The sequence below is a fragment of the Galeopterus variegatus genome, unplaced genomic scaffold (assembly GCF_000696425.1).
Source record: "Galeopterus variegatus unplaced genomic scaffold, G_variegatus-3.0.2 Scaffold5996, whole genome shotgun sequence".
Lineage (NCBI taxonomy): Eukaryota > Metazoa > Chordata > Mammalia > Dermoptera > Cynocephalidae > Galeopterus > Galeopterus variegatus.
The window spans coordinates 115,764-133,797 of NW_007732107.1; the positions used below are offsets into that span (position 1 = coordinate 115,764).

General features: G+C 39.4%; 1 protein-coding gene across 2 annotated transcripts in view; it reads left to right on the forward strand.

Moving 5' to 3' along the window:
* Positions 1-18,034, forward strand: part of NPNT (nephronectin) — a 77,508-nt gene that overhangs the window by 53,041 nt on the left and 6,433 nt on the right. For both annotated transcript variants that reach the window (XM_008590328.1, XM_008590329.1), the window contains 2 exons: positions 11,661-11,747; positions 12,239-12,337. In XM_008590328.1, coding sequence (XP_008588550.1) covers positions 11,661-11,747; positions 12,239-12,337 — 186 coding nt within the window. The remainder of the gene's footprint in view (positions 1-11,660; positions 11,748-12,238; positions 12,338-18,034) is intronic.

Here is an 18,034-nt window from a genome sequence, read left to right on the forward strand (position 1 = left end):
TTAGGTTATGTGACTAGAAACATAATCAGATGCACTTGCAGGACTAATCCTATAGCTATAATTTAAGCAGCACTAAAATTCCCCGATATAGCATGAAATTCTTGTTCTTTCATTCATGGGATAGACCAGTGCTGCTCAAAGTATGTTTCATAGAGTATTAGTTCTCTGAAATATTATACAATTGAATGCCTAAAAATGTATAGGGTCAAAGTTCTGGGTCAAATACATTTGAGAAATCCTAGGTTTGGCCAAGTTAAATAGGCTTGTTAACTGTAAGACTTCTCAATACTTTAATGTGCTAATGATCATTGTATATCTGTAGGAGAGGCAAGTAATGTGCATCATTTCCCAAATATATTTAACTGTGGGATTACTTGACTCTTACAATGATTAGAGGTCATTGTAACCAACTTCAGGTCAGGCTGGGCTGAACTAAGACGTACAGAGACCACACTATACACAACCCAGTAGCCCTTACCAGTTAGCGCTCATTGCATGGTTTTTAAGACTATTGAGTTGATCTTGGATTCTAGAATAGCCAGATGGAGATAGATGGAGGTTGGGGAGGGCAGAAAGGTGCTGGGCAGATTTAGAGCCAGAAAAGCATAGCTAAGCAGTATATGCCTGTGTGGTCACCAGAGGTGTACTGCAGGGAATTGCTAAAAAGTTGGAGGTGGATCACCAAAGACAAAAGTCTGGTGTCAGAGTGGGGAGGAGCTACCTCGAAGCAAAGACAGTAAGAAAAACTTTATGCAGAACCCAAAGTAAAGGAAGTCAGGGGAAAATGCATTCTGGCCTAGCAATGTAATGAAATATTATGCAACTTTTAACAATGATGTCTTTTGGAAAATATTTAGTAACTAGGGGAAATGCCTGTGTTATAAAAATGTTAAGTGAAAAGAAGATACAAAATTGTATATAACATTTGACCCCAATTAGATATAACAATGCACAACTATGTATGTCTGGATGGATGTACATAAAAGTCAGGAAGAAAATAAGACCAAAATAGTAACCGTGGATTTATCCAGCTTATAATATTTTGGATGATTTTCATTGCCTTTTTGTTATCCTCATGCAGTAATTTTTAAACTTTTTATATGCACTGTCATTGATAACAGTAATTTCTTATAGCAATAATTCGTTAGGTGAGGGGGAAGTGATAATAGAATCCCACTCTCCCCAGCAGGAGAGTGTTTTGAGAAAGTACCTGAGGCGATTCTGATTCTTGATGATGTCAATTTTATTTTGGACATAATGGTTTTAAAAAATTCATTAAAGATTTTATTAACTTCTATTTTTTAAATTTATTTTTTATTAGCATATTAATTATTACAAATCATACTTATTCTTTACGCCCTTATCCAATCTCTCCCCTTTCCCCCACCCCCATAACCATAGATTTGTTCTCTCCGTCTGGTAGATTAACTGTTCCTCTGTTGGTTTGCTGCCTAGATGATCTGTCCAGTACTGAGACAGGTGTGATCAAGTTCTCCCTTATTATCGTAAAGCAGATTCTTCTTCTATTACTCTGGAGTATGCTTTGTGGAGAGAGAGGACCTCTTTTTTTGGTCTCTGCTGGTACCTCTCCTTCTGTCAATGCAGTTGAGAGTCTGGTGTGCCATCTGCATGGAGGCTGTGACTGCTGCTATAGAGATTAGCCTCTTTTGTGGCAGCCATGCAGTGGCAATTGCAGTGGCTGTGGTGGGCTACCCATGTGGAAATGGTGATTTTGGTGTGCTCTTTACCTGGTCGCAGCTGGTTTGGCTTCCCCTAGATCCATGCCTCAGGCTCCTGGCTGGGTCCTGGGGCAGTGGGGGCAGCTTACTTAGTTGTGGCTGGGTTCAGCTTATCCCAGCTGTACGCCTCAGGTCCCCAGCTGGGTCCCAGAGCAGCAGCGGCAGCCTTAGGTTTGGCTTGCAGCTGGGTCTGGCTTCCCCTGGCTCCATGCCTCAGGACCCCCTCCTCCTTGACTTCTGTTTTTAATCTTTCAAATTTTTCTTTACAATTGAATGTTTAAGATATGTCCAATATTCGCTAGGAAACTCAAATTGCCACAAGGAATATAATAATATTACTTGGACCACGGAGCAGATTTTTTTTCAGTGTCAGAAACCCATTTGAACCAGGATAACCTAGGATGGTTATTTAAAATGTAGATTCCTAGTCCTTATAGCACATTTACTAAATCAGACTTTTAGGGAAAGTACTTTTAGTTTTCTATGTGCATACAAATCACATGGGGATTGTTAGAATGAGGACTCTGATTTGGTGGGTCTGGGGACCTGAGATTCTGCATTTCTTACAAGGTCACAGGTCATGCTGCTGATCTGCAGACCACACTTTGTATAGCAGGGCTTCTAAACCATAATGGCAGCTCTAACCCAGCAGAACCCTGTCTTGGATGGGGACAAAATTAGCCAGATGTAGGATGCTTAAAATACAGCACGCATCCACCTGGGTCATATAAAATAAAGAGGAAGGGTGTTATAGAAGCAAGATTATAGAATATAATGTAATCAGTAAGTATCAGGCTCTTATGAGTGGCCATATCAGAGAACCAGCCTTAATGTTGCTATGTTTGCTGAACATGAGAGTTTGCTGAAATGCCAAGTGCCCAGCAATAAGAAGAAAATTGTTTCTTTTGTTACTGATTGATGCTTTGCTGCATACTGTCCTGAGGTTTTTTCCCCTCATTTCTCTTCTACAGATTTTATAGTCTGGCTAGTTGGATCACATTGTTCTTAGTCATAGAAATATTATGGTTTCTTTTTCTGATTCTGTGTAGTGATGAGTAAAAAGATTGTTTCTGCTGAAGGGTAAAAAGGTCTTCAAACTAGTTTACTCTCTAGTAAACAGTAAGGCCTATAGACACATGAGAAGGTGCCTGACATCTCCCTGAAGATGAAATTTCTGCCAGTGTTTTGAAGGAGTCAGTCATTGCTACTTACAGGTCAGGATCTTGTGCTGTGAATTCTGAAAGTTTTCAAGATTTTTGATTTATATTTTAATTGGATCCTATGGTGGCTGGTAAAGAAAAAATAGTTCTCTTCAGAAAATATAAATTGAGTTCTTGGTGAATGTGACCAAAAACAGAAATCAGATTTTTAAAAAATTACATGTACATGTGTCTATAGAGTTAAAATTAAATATTAAATATTATAAATAGGATAAATAATATAAAATTAAATATTAAAAATATTGTGATTTGGGGCATGTCACTAAATCTTAAAATGCCTTTATTTCCTTATCTGTAAGTCGGGGATAATAATAGTATCTACCTCACTGGGCTGTTGTGAGAACTGGATAAAAGTGTGCTTTAAAACTCTTACCATCTTCTGTAATATCTAATATGAAAGAAAAAAAAAATCTTACCATAGTACTTGGCACGTAAGAACTTAATAGATATTTAACTATTACTACTACTATTGATTTTGAATTTATTTATATAGCAATGATAGCATGTCCTGCTTAATTCACTTATTTCATAAAAAGACAGCTGTATATTGTGTTCTAGTTCTGAGTTTATATTTTTCTGATGCTTTTTATTATGGTTCATTACAATTTTAATGTTATTTTTGGCTAACCAGATCCTTTTGAAACCAACTAATTTGCGAGCTTGAGCTCTTACGCAGAAAAAATGAAAATAAGAACCGCTACTTGATATAGCCTTTGCTTATTACCAAATAATTGGAATATCATCTTTCATTTAGTTGTGGTGAATTTATAGTAGCAATTTAAATAGTTGTGATGTTAAAATAGAGACAATATCGCCTCAACTTCTTACTGTGAAAATAATGACAATAGCCTTTTCAGAGATGGGAAAAACTTCCATGATGGCTCTGAAGAATATAGGAAACGAAAACTTTCCTTCTTCCTTTAAATAGATCTTTTGTTCTGAGCCCGCCGACACCTGTTGCTTACAGCCTGTGGGCTTCTGCTTCAGCCCAGGAGGCATTCCTGCTACATTCAGTCCGGGCAGCTTTTACTGGAGAGTCTACTTACCCCCTGCATTCTGGCTTTTAGAACTCAGTCTGGCAGAGCCTAACCCTCATGATTTCCTTTGGCTTGGAAGAGGAAAGGAGAACAAAACCCATCAAGTGTTCACTTGACCTGGAAAAGTTGTGTTATCATCTTTACAGTCATACTTAGAAAAGAACTATCATTTAGATATCCTATTCTCCTGGTATTTCTCCAGAGAGTGCCTCAGAGTTCTTCTGAAGCTTTATTAAAAATATATACAATACAGAAAGGAGATGTAAGCATGTCACAAAAATTGGGCTCATTACTGAGTAGCTGTGTCTATGTTCCACTTTTCACCCTTAATATTTTCCAGTTCTGCTCTTTACTCGCAGCCCAAAGGTGTCTTTTGAACTTTGCAGATTCTTTCTATGGGATGAAAGCTTTGGCAAACAAGGTCTTATTTCTGTGGAGCCCAGCAACCCTTTTCTTTTTGCTAGTAATCAAGAGATGGCGAAGAATTTTCTCTAGTGTGGTTAAAGAAATTGCAGAAACTCATTTCCAGTCCTTTTACTTGCTTCTCTTTGGCCATTTAAAGCTATAATGCTCATGTTCTGCTTGTGGAGAGAGAGCAGAGGGAGGGGAAGACAGGGAAGGAGAGCTGCCTCATCAAAGCCTTGCCATTCATCTTCACGCTCCAGTGTGCACTCTCTAAAAATCTCAAGGTTTTGCCACTAGAAAGAGCCTTCAGAATATCAGGGTAGTACATACATATTATTGTCTTCAATGAACTAAACCCCAAAGCATAGAAAGAATTTAAGACTGTTATCTTTAATCTTTTAGTCCAACAACAAATGCCAGAACTGGCCTGGGTAATGCTATGGGAACGACCTTAGAACAGAAACAAAATTTGCAAATCTACCTCTAACATTTTGCTAAAATTTTAGTCCAACAACAAATGCCAGAACTGGCCTGGGTAATGCCATGGGAACGACCTTAGAACAGAAACAAAATTTGCAAATCTACCTCTAACATTTTGCTAAAATTACTCGTTGCGAGAAGTTTGGCAGTGGGAGGTATATGTGATAGTATTTACATTTCCTTCTCTGTGCTTACTCTTAATGATTTCTGGATAAAAATATACAGTTGACTGGGAAACCTCATTTATGAACATAAGTTATATATTAATATTATCACATCCCTGGGGAAAATGTGTTTAATAGAAAGTTCTGTGCCGGTGCTTCTTACAAGAGCTTTCCTGTGTCTTTTCGCAGCTGATTCTTCCTACTGGCCCCGGGGCTCCACAGCCATTGTCAAAAAGTACTGTGCCCCTCAGCCCAGTCCAGCCATGGTTTTGTATGGCTGTTTGCTTGTTTCAGTTCCTGTACATTCCCTTTCTTCTGTTCAAACAGAAGGTTGTAAGAAGTGACAGGCAAGAAATATTTTTTGTTGGATGAAACATTGACCAATGGTAGAAAAAAAATTTTTAAGTATATGAACATTGATGTTTACGTTCATTTTAGTCACAACTGCCCTATGACACCCACTCTCTCCTTCTTTCTGTTCATTCTGCAGGCTACAAATGGTAATTTTAACATGCAGACCTGATCTTGGCACTTGTCTGTTAAAATCCTTCAGAGGCTTCCGCTTTCCACCAGGATAAAGTCCAAAATATTTACAAGGCTTTAAAAGGTCCTGCTAGTCATTTATTTTAATTAACATTTTCTGCATTGATTAAAATAGCTCCCTTGAATAAAAAAAAAATGTTTGAGTTTCACAAGCATATTTCATAGCCTCACATTTAACAACAGGTGTCAAGATTATTCAAAGTTCTTTTTGAGCAATCAAAATACAAATAATAGACACAAAGTTGCTCCGTATATGTACTCTGACAGAACCCTCTTTTATTTAGATGTTCTAGTTAAGTTTTTTTCATAATTAAAATTTTTTAACAAGCAATCTTAAAAGTATAGAATTACAAAAGACAAAATGAACCAACAAATGAAAAAAACATCACTTTTATTTTCAATACTTGGGCTGCCGCTTATTAGTATATTGGCATATTGGTGTATTTCTTTTCTTTTTTAAAATTTATTCTTTTATTTTTATTTTTTAAATTTTTATTGAATCCAAATTGATTATACATATATTGGGGGTTCAACATTGAGATATGTTGATCAAATCAATATTACTAGCATATATATATTGTTACAAATTGTAATTATTCTTTATGCCCCTTGTCCAATTCCACCCCATCCCCCTTTCCCTCCCCGCTCTAATCACCCTAGATTTCTTCTCTCCTTCTGAAAGAATAATGGTTACTCTGTTGATTTGCTGCCCAAATGATCTGTCCAGTGCTGAGAGGTGTGATCAGCTCCCCCAATACTATCATAGAGCAGATGTCTCTTCCGTCACTCTGAAAATGGGCTCTGTGGGGAGAGACATCCTCCTCCTTTCTTTGTCTCTGCTGGTGACTCTCCTTGTGTAAACTCACTCCAGTGGCTGGCGGACCATCTGGGTGGTGTTTGTGGCATCTAGCTGCCTTTGTGGCAGCCACAGTAATCGGGGTGGTTGAGGGGCCACCCACATGGAGGAGATGTTTTTGGCCTGCTCCATAGTGCTGGCATTGTTCCTGGCTGTGGAGAGTTCCTATCCCCAGTTCCATTCCCTGGTCCCCAAGTGGGTCCCAAGGTACTGGCACAGTGTGCCTGGTTGTGTGAGAGGGATCTGGTCCCTTCTCCATGCCCCGGGTCCCAGGGCAGGCCTGATGCACTGGCATGGGGTGGCTGGTTATAGGAGGGGGGTCCGGTCCCCGGTTCCATACCCCAGGACCCCAGGGTGCTGGCACGGGGTGCCCAGTTGTGGGAGGGGGTCTGGTCCCTTTCTCAATACCCCAGATCCCCAGGCAGGCCCTGAGGTCCTGGCACTGTGTGCTTGGTTGTGGGAGGGGGGTCTGGTCCCCTTCTCCATGCCCCGGGTCCCAGGGCAGGCCTGATGCGCTGGCATGGGGTGGCTGGTTGTAGGAGGGGGGTCCGGTCCCCGGTTCCATACCCCAGGACCCCAGGCAGGCCCCAGGGTGCTGGCACGGGGTGCCCAGTTGTGGGAGGGGGTCTGGTCCCTTTCTCAATACCCCAGATCCCCAGGCAGGCCCTGAGGTCCTGGCACTGTGTGCTTGGTTGTGGGAGGGGGGGTCTGGTCCCCTTCTCCATGCCCCGGGTCCCAGGGCAGGCCCCGAGGTGCTGGTGCAGTGTGCCAGGTTGTGGGAGGGGGGGTCTGGTCCCCTAGTCCCTGGGTGGGCCCTGAGGCTCTGGGACGGTGTGCCTGGATGTGGGAGGGAGGTCCACTCCCCTTCTCCATGCGTCAGGCCCCTGGGCAGGGCCGTGATGGGCTGGTGCAGTATGCCTAGTTGTGGGAGGGGGATCCAGTCCCCTTCTCCATGCCCCGGCTCCCAGTGTGGGCTCCAAGGCACTGGCATGGTGTGCCTGGTTGTGTGAGGGGGATCTGTTCCCTTCTCCATGCCCCAGGTCTCAGGACAGGCCTGATGCGTTGCCATGGGGTGCCTGGTTGTGGGAGGGGTGTCCGGTCCTCTTCTCCATGTGTTGGGTCCTTGGGCAGGCCCCAAGGTGCTGGAGTGGTGTGCCTAGTTGTGGGAGGGAGGTCTGGTCCCCTTCTCCATGCCTCGGGCCCCCAAACTCCAATCCTCTGGTTCCTGGGTGGGGTCCTGAGGTGCTGGTGGTATGAGTGGTTGTGGGCGGGGTTCGGACCCCTGGCTCCATGCCTCATGTCCCTTCATTGGCCCCAAGGCATTGCTGGTGTGCCTGTGCTGGTACTAAGTTTTTGTCCTTTGCTTGCTTGCTTCTAACATGGGGGATCTTCCTGTGGGAACCAGTACTTGAGCTGTGTGGTTGAGGTAAATTGTTGCTTTTCTGCTGTTTCCCTAGGGAAGACTTTTTGTGCAGCTCAGGGTTTAATGGTTGACCTTATAGGTACTTCCAGCTCTCCAGATACTCGGTGCAGATACCTGGGTTGTGTAGAAATCTGATCTGGGCCTGAGTTTTTTCATCAAACTGCACCCCATGCAATTCTGCATTCCCAACCAGTCTCCTCAGAGTGGTCCTGGGCTCACTGGGGGGCAGATTGGCTGTCCTTGCTGTGTCCCAGTGTTCTCCCGGTGGGCCCATCTCCCCTGCCACCCGTGCTCCAAACACTTCCCATGGGACCGGCCCTGCAACAGTCCCTTGCAATGACTCACCGGCCTCTGAATGGCTCCCCTTTTTCAGCTGTTCTGGCTCCTCACTTCTGTGTGGGTTCATGGGAACCCTATTAGTGGTCTTGCTGTCCTGGGGGGCACCAAAGTCCTTTTCTCCCCTCTGGCTTCCAAGTAATTCCATCTAAAGGGCACAGCTGCAGCTTCTGCCAGCTCCTGCTCCATGTGCTGCAGCATTAAAGCAGCCACAGTCCAAAATGCTGAGAGCCGTTTTTTCTTTCTCTTAATCGTGGTTTTTCTTGCCTTCATGAACTCCGTAGGTCTCTCCTCCTCTTCATCTGAGCTCCAGTGGCCCTAGCTTGGCTGATATTACATTTTTATAGTTGTAAATTTGGAGTGACACTGGGGACGATCTAGTCCGCCATCTTGACTGGAACTCTGGTGTATTTCTTATTACTTTTTTCTAGACCTTTTTAAAATTTGTTTTTCTTGTGTGTAATTGAGATAGTAAGATAATACTGCCTGAATGATTTTTTCGTACTACTTCCTACTATTTCGTTTAATATTTTCACATAAACTGTAAAATATATGGGCAGCATACCTTCTCTTGACACTTCAGTGGGAAGCTCTTAGTAATTCATACTGGTATGTGTGAGGAACGAGAATTAGTTAAGTACTTTGGCAGCGTTACAGAGGAGAGCACACAAAATTGTAAGAACTGATAGCTGCTGAGCAATTTAGGTCTCTAAATTCCTTGGAATGTTTCCCAATGAATTGCAATGAAGGTGTACATGATCATATGCTGCAAAATTAAATAGTTCTTGAAAACCAAGCACCTAAAATATTATGAACCATCTGATGCTTTACAAGTTGTTAGATGACTAATTCTTTGGGGTGCTATTTTCCAAATGTATGATCTCATCCCATGTCTCTTTCTCCATTTCTCAGCATTGTCCAGCCACTGTAAACCTGTAAACTCCGTTCTCTAAATGTTCCGAGCACCATCTTTATACTTGCTGCCTGCATCCCCACCCGAATGCTATGATTTTGCTTGGAAAGTTCCACATCTTTCCTCTCTCAGTATAACCGTGCTTCCTCAGAGAGGACCTCCTTTATCTTCCTTTATAAAACCTGCCCAAGCCCCCTGTGCCAGGAAACCTTTGTATGATCCTCCCCCTCTATATCCAGACTCTATTTGCCATTTGACACCCCTTTGTCGGCAGAATTAGGGGGGCTTGAAAATTGTCATAATGCCCTAGAATAGGGTACTTCAAGAGTTGAGCTATTTCATTTCAGAGATGATTTGCATAAGTTACAAAAAGAGAAGGGAATGATTGTTGTATAAGGTTTCTATACCTTTCTCTATGTCATGAGAAATGAAGCATGCTTGCCTACAACTTTGTAATATTTCTAGTAAATAATAGAGGCATTCCCACTCTCAGAGCCCCAAATGAGGAAAGGAAAGGAAAGCTGTAATTGGATGTCATTTCTGCCAGTCATTTGAGGTATAAAAGAGGAAGGCAAGTTGCCCCACCCCCAGGGCACCCATGATCAGGTTGTGTCCCTAGAGCTTCCCGTCTTCCATCCCTGTCCGGCTGGGTGTATGTGAGTGTGTGTTGTGAGAGGGGAAGGGGCTTCATTGTTTTGTGAAAAAAAAATTCAGAAGTAGTAAGCTAAAAACAATTAGTGAAAATATTATGGAATTATTGTTTGTATGTGAGTGTGTGTTGTGAGAGGGGAAGGGGCTTCATTGTTTTGTGAAAAAAAATTCAGAAGTAGTAAGCTAAAAACAATTAGTGAAAATATTATGGAATTATTGTTTAATTTTTAAAATTCTTACTAGACATAGTAGGAACATCACTGAAAAAAGAGCCCTTTTGATTGATGTTCATTTCATGGTGTTCTACATCTTTTACTCCCTGCCTTATAAAAATAGAACTAATTAATTGAATTTCTGGCAAAGAGAAGGGAGTATTCCCTGCCCTTTAGCCAAGAATTCCCCATGTCATCATGAACATGCCCACGCACCCCCCTGCTCCCCAACCCAGTTACTCTCTGTGACATCTTCTGGCATTTTTCCTTCCTATCCCTTAACAAAATTTAGAATTACAGTGTTCATTTATCTCCATGTTTAATGTCTTCTTCTCCCACTAGAATTCAGGCACATGAGATCCAGGTCCGTGTTGGTCTTGTTCACCCCGTTCACCCTGTCTCCTAGGTGCCTACCACAGTTCTTGGCATTTAGTTGGCAATCAAATATACATTGAATGAATAAATAAATGGTTTAAATGAATCAATTATTTTTTGACGTGGATTCTTAAGCTCTGTCCCACTTGTGTTGTTTGAGCAAAAGTGTTGACAAAGTACATGAGTTTCTGACAGGATCTTTGCATTCACTCAGTAAATACTTATTGAGTGTCTGTCACCAGGTCAAGCCCTGGAAATGCCACATGAATAAGATGTCATTGATGCCCTCCAGGACCTCAGAGACTAGCAGAGGGACAGACACGTGTGGCTGTAAATAACTGCAGTTCTTTATGAAAGCGTGTAATAGAGGCATGTAAACATGAGTTGTTGGAGTACAAGAGAGAAGAATTCAGTTCTGCCTGGGGCGTGAAAGTTTTCACAAAGGCAGTGATATTTACGCTGGGCCTTGAAGGAAGAGGGGAAGTTTGGCAGGTTAATTAGCAGGAAAGAGCATGGGGGTCAGACACATGAAAATGAATGGCATGTTTGGGTAGTACTGTGTATTTTGGTGGGGTGGACTGTAAATGCTACACCAAGAAGTTTGGATTTAATCTTAAAAGAGCCAGGGAACCTGCCCAAGCAGAGGAGCCAGGTAAGAAATATATATTAGAGAGTGCAGCAATGTGTGGAGTTTACTGGAGGGGAGCAGATGCTGTGGTTAGAAAGCCAAACCATCCACTGCAGTTGTAGGCATTTTCAGTTACAGACTTAATTTAAAGTTCATAATGTATCTTTCATAGAGATGAATTTTAGAGTTTCATGGAGGTGGCCATTTTGCTAAAAATTGGTAGCTCTTTTAAAATGTGTTTTCCAGATAAAGACTTTTTAATTATTTTTATGTTGAAATTTTTTCGTTTTTTTTTTTTTTTTTTAGGATAAGGACCAAGAACTTTTTGTTTGTTGTTTGCTTGTTTTGGCAGCTGGCCAGCGCAGGTTTCCGAACCCATGACCTTGGTGTTATAAGGCTGTCTTCTAACCCACTGAGCTAACTGGCTAGCCCTTTATGTTGAATTTTAGAAACTTTTGAAAATCATTCTTTTTAGGTTGTACCCAGATAAATATTTACAGTATAAATTACTGCAGAACAAACTTCATGAATCTTCATGTGAAATGTTAATTCAATACTTTGGATTCTTCCAGATGAGTGGGATGCCTAGGTCTTTCCCCCCTGCCCCTTGTTAAAGGTAATGCCTGTTTATCAATACTTTATTCAAAAACAAATAAACCAAAAACCTCTCTCTTGCAGTTCCACGGCAGCCTTCAAATGACTTGTTTGAAATATTCGAAATAGAACGAGGAGTCAGTGCAGATGAGGAAGCAAAGGATGATCCAGGTAGACTCATTCTCAGTACCGTTATCATGACATTTGGTTTTTTCCCTCCATTTCATGAAAATAACTTTTAAATTGTTGATTGTTGGTACCATTTGGAAAAATTATACTTTTTTTTTTTTAACAAATTAATTTCCTCTAGTTAAATCAGTTGAGCAAAGATAATTATAAATCACTATTTCCTTTTTAAAAAACATATCAAAGTATTACTTAAGCTGTGAGAAGGAAATCATATTTCATAAGTGTCGATATAACAAGGTCATAAGTTGGCAACACTTGTATGTTCTATTTTTACGGCTGAGCATACATGCACAATTGTGCTGAGAAAGGATTCATGTAATTTCCTTTTGACTTCATGGAAAGAAGTTCTGGTGGGACAGTTAAGTATGGACAGGAGAAAACAATTGTTGTATAAATACCCCAAATCTATAAATTTGTTTGTTTTTGTTTCTTGAGTTTGTGACCTACTCATCTTTCTGGTCATTTCCTTGTAGGTGTTCTGGTACACAGTTGTAATTTTGACCAAGGACTTTGTGGATGGATCAGGGAAAAAGACAGTGACTTGCACTGGGAACCAATCAGGGACCCAGCAGGTAAAACCATTTCATCTAACTCTTTCTGGTACACATTTCAGTTTGATCGTATCTGAAGTCTTAGTTCCGTTAATCAAGTATAATGTAACACATCTCTGTGTTTACTTAATAAATGGAAAAGAAAGATCATGGTCAATATTTACATTTCATTTTCTTTAAGTGATCTAAATTTGTTAGCTATCAGCTAACATTATATATGGGAGAAAGGTACTTAATTAAAAGACCAGCTAATTTCTTTCAAAAGACTCATTCTAGCATATAATTTTGTAGTGCCCCATTCCCAGGAATAAAAGAAAAAATATAATGGTATATCAGACATGTTAGTAGTCCCTCGTTGTTTTCTCAGTTATGACCTTTCAATTATGTCATTTCTTTTTTTTAATTTGAGAGGTAGTAGAAGACGACCATGAAAACTTCTGTAAAGTTGCAATTATCTCTCTGAAAAAAGTTCACACTAACTTGGATGCTGGAGAAAATAGTTATAAATTACCTCTAGTTACCACTACTTATTCCATAAGAGAAGGTTATTGGAAAGGTGGATTTAGACATGGTCTTTGGAAATTTAACAGAATTTTAAATTGCACAATTTCTATTAATCTAAAGTTTCAGTACTTATAAGATGTTTTGTCTTCTAGTTTCAGGAAGCAAAACTACATATTCTTGAGTTGTTTTTTTTTTTTAGCTCCCCTCAGTAATTAAATCATTTATGGGTGAGGCCAATTTAATGGAATGGTGAGGAGTTTGGTTTCATTTTTCGTTTTTATACTCCTTATTCTAGAGTCCAAGAATAAAAGATACAAGGTGTGAAGAAACAGTGTGTTATTTTAATTATTTGAAAAGGCTAGTTCTTAGATGCCTTGTATACCAGGTATATAGATAGAGCACAAAACACTAGTAAGTTAACTTGAGAGAGCTTATGATCTGTTAAACCAGTTTTTCTCAAATTTCAGAGTTCATACAGATCAGCTGGCGTGCCTTGTTAAAATGCAGATTTTTATGAATTTCTAACACGCTCCCTGGGGATACCTGTGGTGCTTGGTCCTCAGTGTACATTTTGAGTAGCAAGGTATAAAAAAATTAGTCCACTAATGTATTCATTAGATCCCACAAGATTGAAATATAACAGAGATATGTAAAAATAAAAATTTGAGGAAAACTTTTAAACATATGAATATTCAATAAATTCAAATCGGGTATTAGGTTTCATTTAGTTAGAAAACATCGCTGAGTGCCTTACATGCAGTACTGTCACACTCATTTTCAGTCCCATTCTGGAAGTACTCTCTCATTTAAGGTTAACTCTGAGCAGGACAGTGTTATTGATGTCACAGGCATCTGTGAATGAGAAAGAAACCAGCCTATATGTAATCCTGGCTATAGTCCTACCTCATTCATCTCTCATTAATTTTATTTAATCCTCTTATTCACCCTGTGAAGAAGGTGACACTGTCTTTATTTCACAAAGGCAATATTGATGCCCAGAGAGGTGACATAAGTTTCCTATGGCCACAGAGCTAGAGCTAGACTGTAGTGTCACCAGGTATCACTTCGTGTCCAGGCCTCTCTGTACTACTCATGTACCCTCCTAGGCAATTCAATGCCTGGACCATCTGCAGCATTAATCTGGGTTTTTCATCATGCCAGTCTGGCCCCGCTAGTAATGCTTGTGGTCGTGTGCAGGGTCTGATTAGCAGATCGCAGGCCTATAGACCTGACTGGCCACTGGCCTGGAGTAGTTTGCTACAGAAGGAAGGATGTTTGACAGTCATGTATGACAGAATGCTGAATAATGTTTATGGCCAAAATAAATAACTCTTTCAAGTAAGATAGTAATTCATGCTAAACTCAGAAAAATTAATTGAACTTCTATGTAGGCAGTCTATGTAGAGAATCAATGTAAAATACTTAATTTTTGGAATTTAAACACTGTACTTTAGAACCAATTTAGTACTTTTCAACATTTTTTATTATTCATCACAGTTGTAAATGTTTAAATTTGTTGCAAACCGAAATTCCCCTTGCCCTCTGGTTGAAAATAAGAATGGTAGACAAAAAAAATGTTGAAATGGCCATTGGGCTGTGTGAGTACAGAACAAATTGAAAGGAGGTGGCGGCTGCTTAGGTGTTGGGATAACTCCAGATGATTGGGATGCTTTTCTAGAGTTAGTTTAGGTTTCTACCAACAACTTGGGTAAATTGGATATTGAACTTAGATACTGAAGACCAACTAACCAAATTGTGGTTGACTCAGAGCTGGTGAGGAAAGTGACTGTTGTGTGCTGACACAACCAGCATCCAAAAATTAGATTAGTGGGTCACGGTTAAGTGGGTAAAATCTATTGGGGATGAATGCAAGGTACGGCTCCCAGCCCAGAAACCAACCATACAGCTGTGGGAGGGGGAAGATGGGACTTAGCACTACACGTGAACAACTTTAGAGTTTTAGTGGATGATGGAATCAATATGAGTGAACCCTATGATGCTCCTATCAAACATATGGGCCATTTCCATAGAAATATGGTATTTTTCCAGAATGGAAAATCCACTTTGGTTAAGTGGTTAATTCAATTTTGAGGGTTCTTTCAGGTTTGAGAATAGATTTAATTGTTTGTCACTCAGAATAGAATGACCTGGCTGGAATGGTATCTCAAAGCCTGTGAAAAACAGGTGAAGAAACCAGAATATTAAGCCTAGAGAAGGAATAATGGAGCAGGTTTGCTTTTCAGATTGACCTAGGGTTAGAGTTGCTCTCTGTGACTACAAGGAGATGAGAAGTAGGATCAATGGGTGAAAACTACTTAATTCTGGTTCACTCTCAGAAAGAGCTTTTGAATGGTCAGAGGTGTCCAAAAAGAGAACGGGCTGATGTGGAGGGAGTGAGCTTTTTGTTGAAGTCATTTGACTGGGTGACATGTGGCTATGTGTTGTTAAAGGGTTTTGAGTATCAGATAAGGATTGGTTTAGAAAATCTCTTACACCAGCTCTGAGAGCCTCTGATTCAGAATAGAATGTCCCTAGTAATCCCACGGAAATCAGTGAGCAGGGTTGTAGCCTGGAAAAAAGGATGCGAAGACCAAAAAGAATGGCAGGGTGTTGGATGAAAGGGTTAGGTGTGTATGGCATGTCAGGATGGAAGTGCAGAATATATTTTTAGAATATGTTGGAGAATTCTAACCCATATTCTGACAGAAAAATACTAACAAAGCTTACCTTTTCATGCCCATTTTTCTTCTAGGAAGTTCAGGTGGAGTTCTGTGTTTAAATGTGTATGTATCACATGAGAAGGCCAGAGAATATAAGTAATTGAATAAATAATTTCTTTTCATTATTCTAACTACCAAGCTAATTGTTTTACTTGTTTCTATCCAGAATATACCATTTGTAAGAGAATATATATTTGGAGTTTCAGTTATGACTGATTTTAATAATGTATAATTCTTATCCAAGAGCCGTGCTCTTATACTAACGTTTCTAAGAAAACACTTGATTATATAAACTTACAACCTTGAGAAATAGCTGCAAAATAAGTACATTTGCTAACAGCTCTTTCTGGTGCTACTAGGTTTTGTTTATCACATTTAGTCTTGAGCTTAATTATGAGATGTGAAATTAATACATTCCTCTAAGAAACAGAAAATTGTGCTGCTGACAGATGTGATGTGCTGTAGGCATGTAGCTGTGGCCCTGAGGACACACCGTTCTCCTGTAGATGTCAAGGCTAGACCTGGGCCACCTTTCTTGGAACTGTGATCTCTGGAGAATGAAGATAAAAGGGAACTGACTCAGCACTCTGTCTGCTGATCGCTACAAGGGATTTATTTAAATATGTAACAATTATGCCAGCGTGTACATACAAGTATGTCTATTGCAGCATTAAAAACATTATTTTGAAATACATATAAATGGAAAAACAATGAAAATGAAAGCTCTCTACCATCCCTGGCTTCCATTCACCCTCCCCAGATGTACCCAGTTTCTTGGTTATTTTTCCAGAGATACATTTTTGCACACAACGGCACCCTCTTCTGTACCTTGCTTTTGACAATTAATGATATTATCTTGGAGTTAACAAGAAAAACATGGACTTTGAAGCCAGAATGCTTGGTCTGAAACCCAACACCAACACTTACTAGCTTTGACCTTGAGTAGGTTAAACACAGATAATCAATCTACCTATTAAACATATATGTGAAGCATTTCAAGCAGTGCCTGACCGAGCATTACCACTAAAATGGAACTAGCCATTATTGCTGAAGATTGTCCTGTATCAGGAAGAGCAGAACTGCAGTTACTAAAGGAGAGAAAGACAAAGGGGGGTAGAGAGGAGCTAAGGACACAGAAAAGCTAGATAGGAAATATAAGTTCTAGTGGTATGGAATTAAGCTAGGCATCTATAATTAACAATAATTTACTGCGTGTTATCAAATGGCTAGAAGAGAGGAGATCAAATGTCCTCATCACAAAGAAATGATTAAGTTCTCTAGTGGTATGGAATTAAGCTAGGCATCTATAATTAACAATAATTTACTGCATGTTATCAAATGGCTAGAAGAGAGGAGATCAAATGTCCTCATCACAAAGAAATGATTAAGTTTTGCAACGATGAATACTCTAATTACCCTGGTTTGATCATCACACATTATGTACATGTATTAAAATATAATTCTGTGCCCCACAAATATGTATAGTCAATACATTTTCATTAAAAAGAAAAAAAAAGAAGATTGTCCTATTTCAGTACATGCAGAGCACCTTCATCCTTATTAATGGCTAATCGTTACGCATTACTCATCAGATGTACCATAGTGTAATTAACCAGTCTTCTACTGAGGAACATTTGTTTCCAGCCTTTTGGTAGTTTAGACAATTCTGCAGTGACTAACCCTGTATATATATCATTTCATATATATTTGAATATATCTGTAGAATAGAATCCTAGATGTGGAATTGCTGGGTCAAAAGAGAATTTGCATTTTTGAATTTTGATAAATCTTACTACATTGCCCTTCATGGGGTTGTAACAATTTACACTCCCACCAGCAATATTAGAGAACCATCCCCAACATGTTATAAAACTATTTTTAATCTTTGCCAAGCTAAACAGTGAAAAGACAATTCATTTTAATTTTAAGTTGCATTTCTTTTATTGTGAAAAGTTATATAGTTATATCTTCTATATAGTTAATGTATTTTATGTATATTTAAAAGTCATTTTTTCTGTGATGCCCTTTTTTGTTCTTTTGTGTTCTTTTTATTATGGACTTATAAAAGTTATTTATATAAAAAGGAAAATTATCTTTTTTATGTGGTGCAAATATTTATTATGTTTTTTGTTTGATTATTTTATGGTATTTTTCATCTTTAAAAAGTGAAAATTTGGGAACAAATGTTTTTTAATAAGAAATTGGCTAATGATTAATGGCATACTTGCAGCTATGAAAAGTGTGTGTATTTGCTGACATAGAAAAATGGCTGTGATATATTTAATGAAAAAAGCAAGATAGAACACTGCAAATGTAGTATTACTTTTTCTTTTTAAAAATGCTCATATTTGTGTGTATTTGTGTGCATGTATATATATAGGATAAATTCAGAAGTCAAAATGTTAGTAATTATCTCTGGGTTTTAGGATTATAGTTTATTTAAATTTTCTTTGTGCGTTTCTATTTTACATTTCTCTCTCTCCCCTCAGCCACC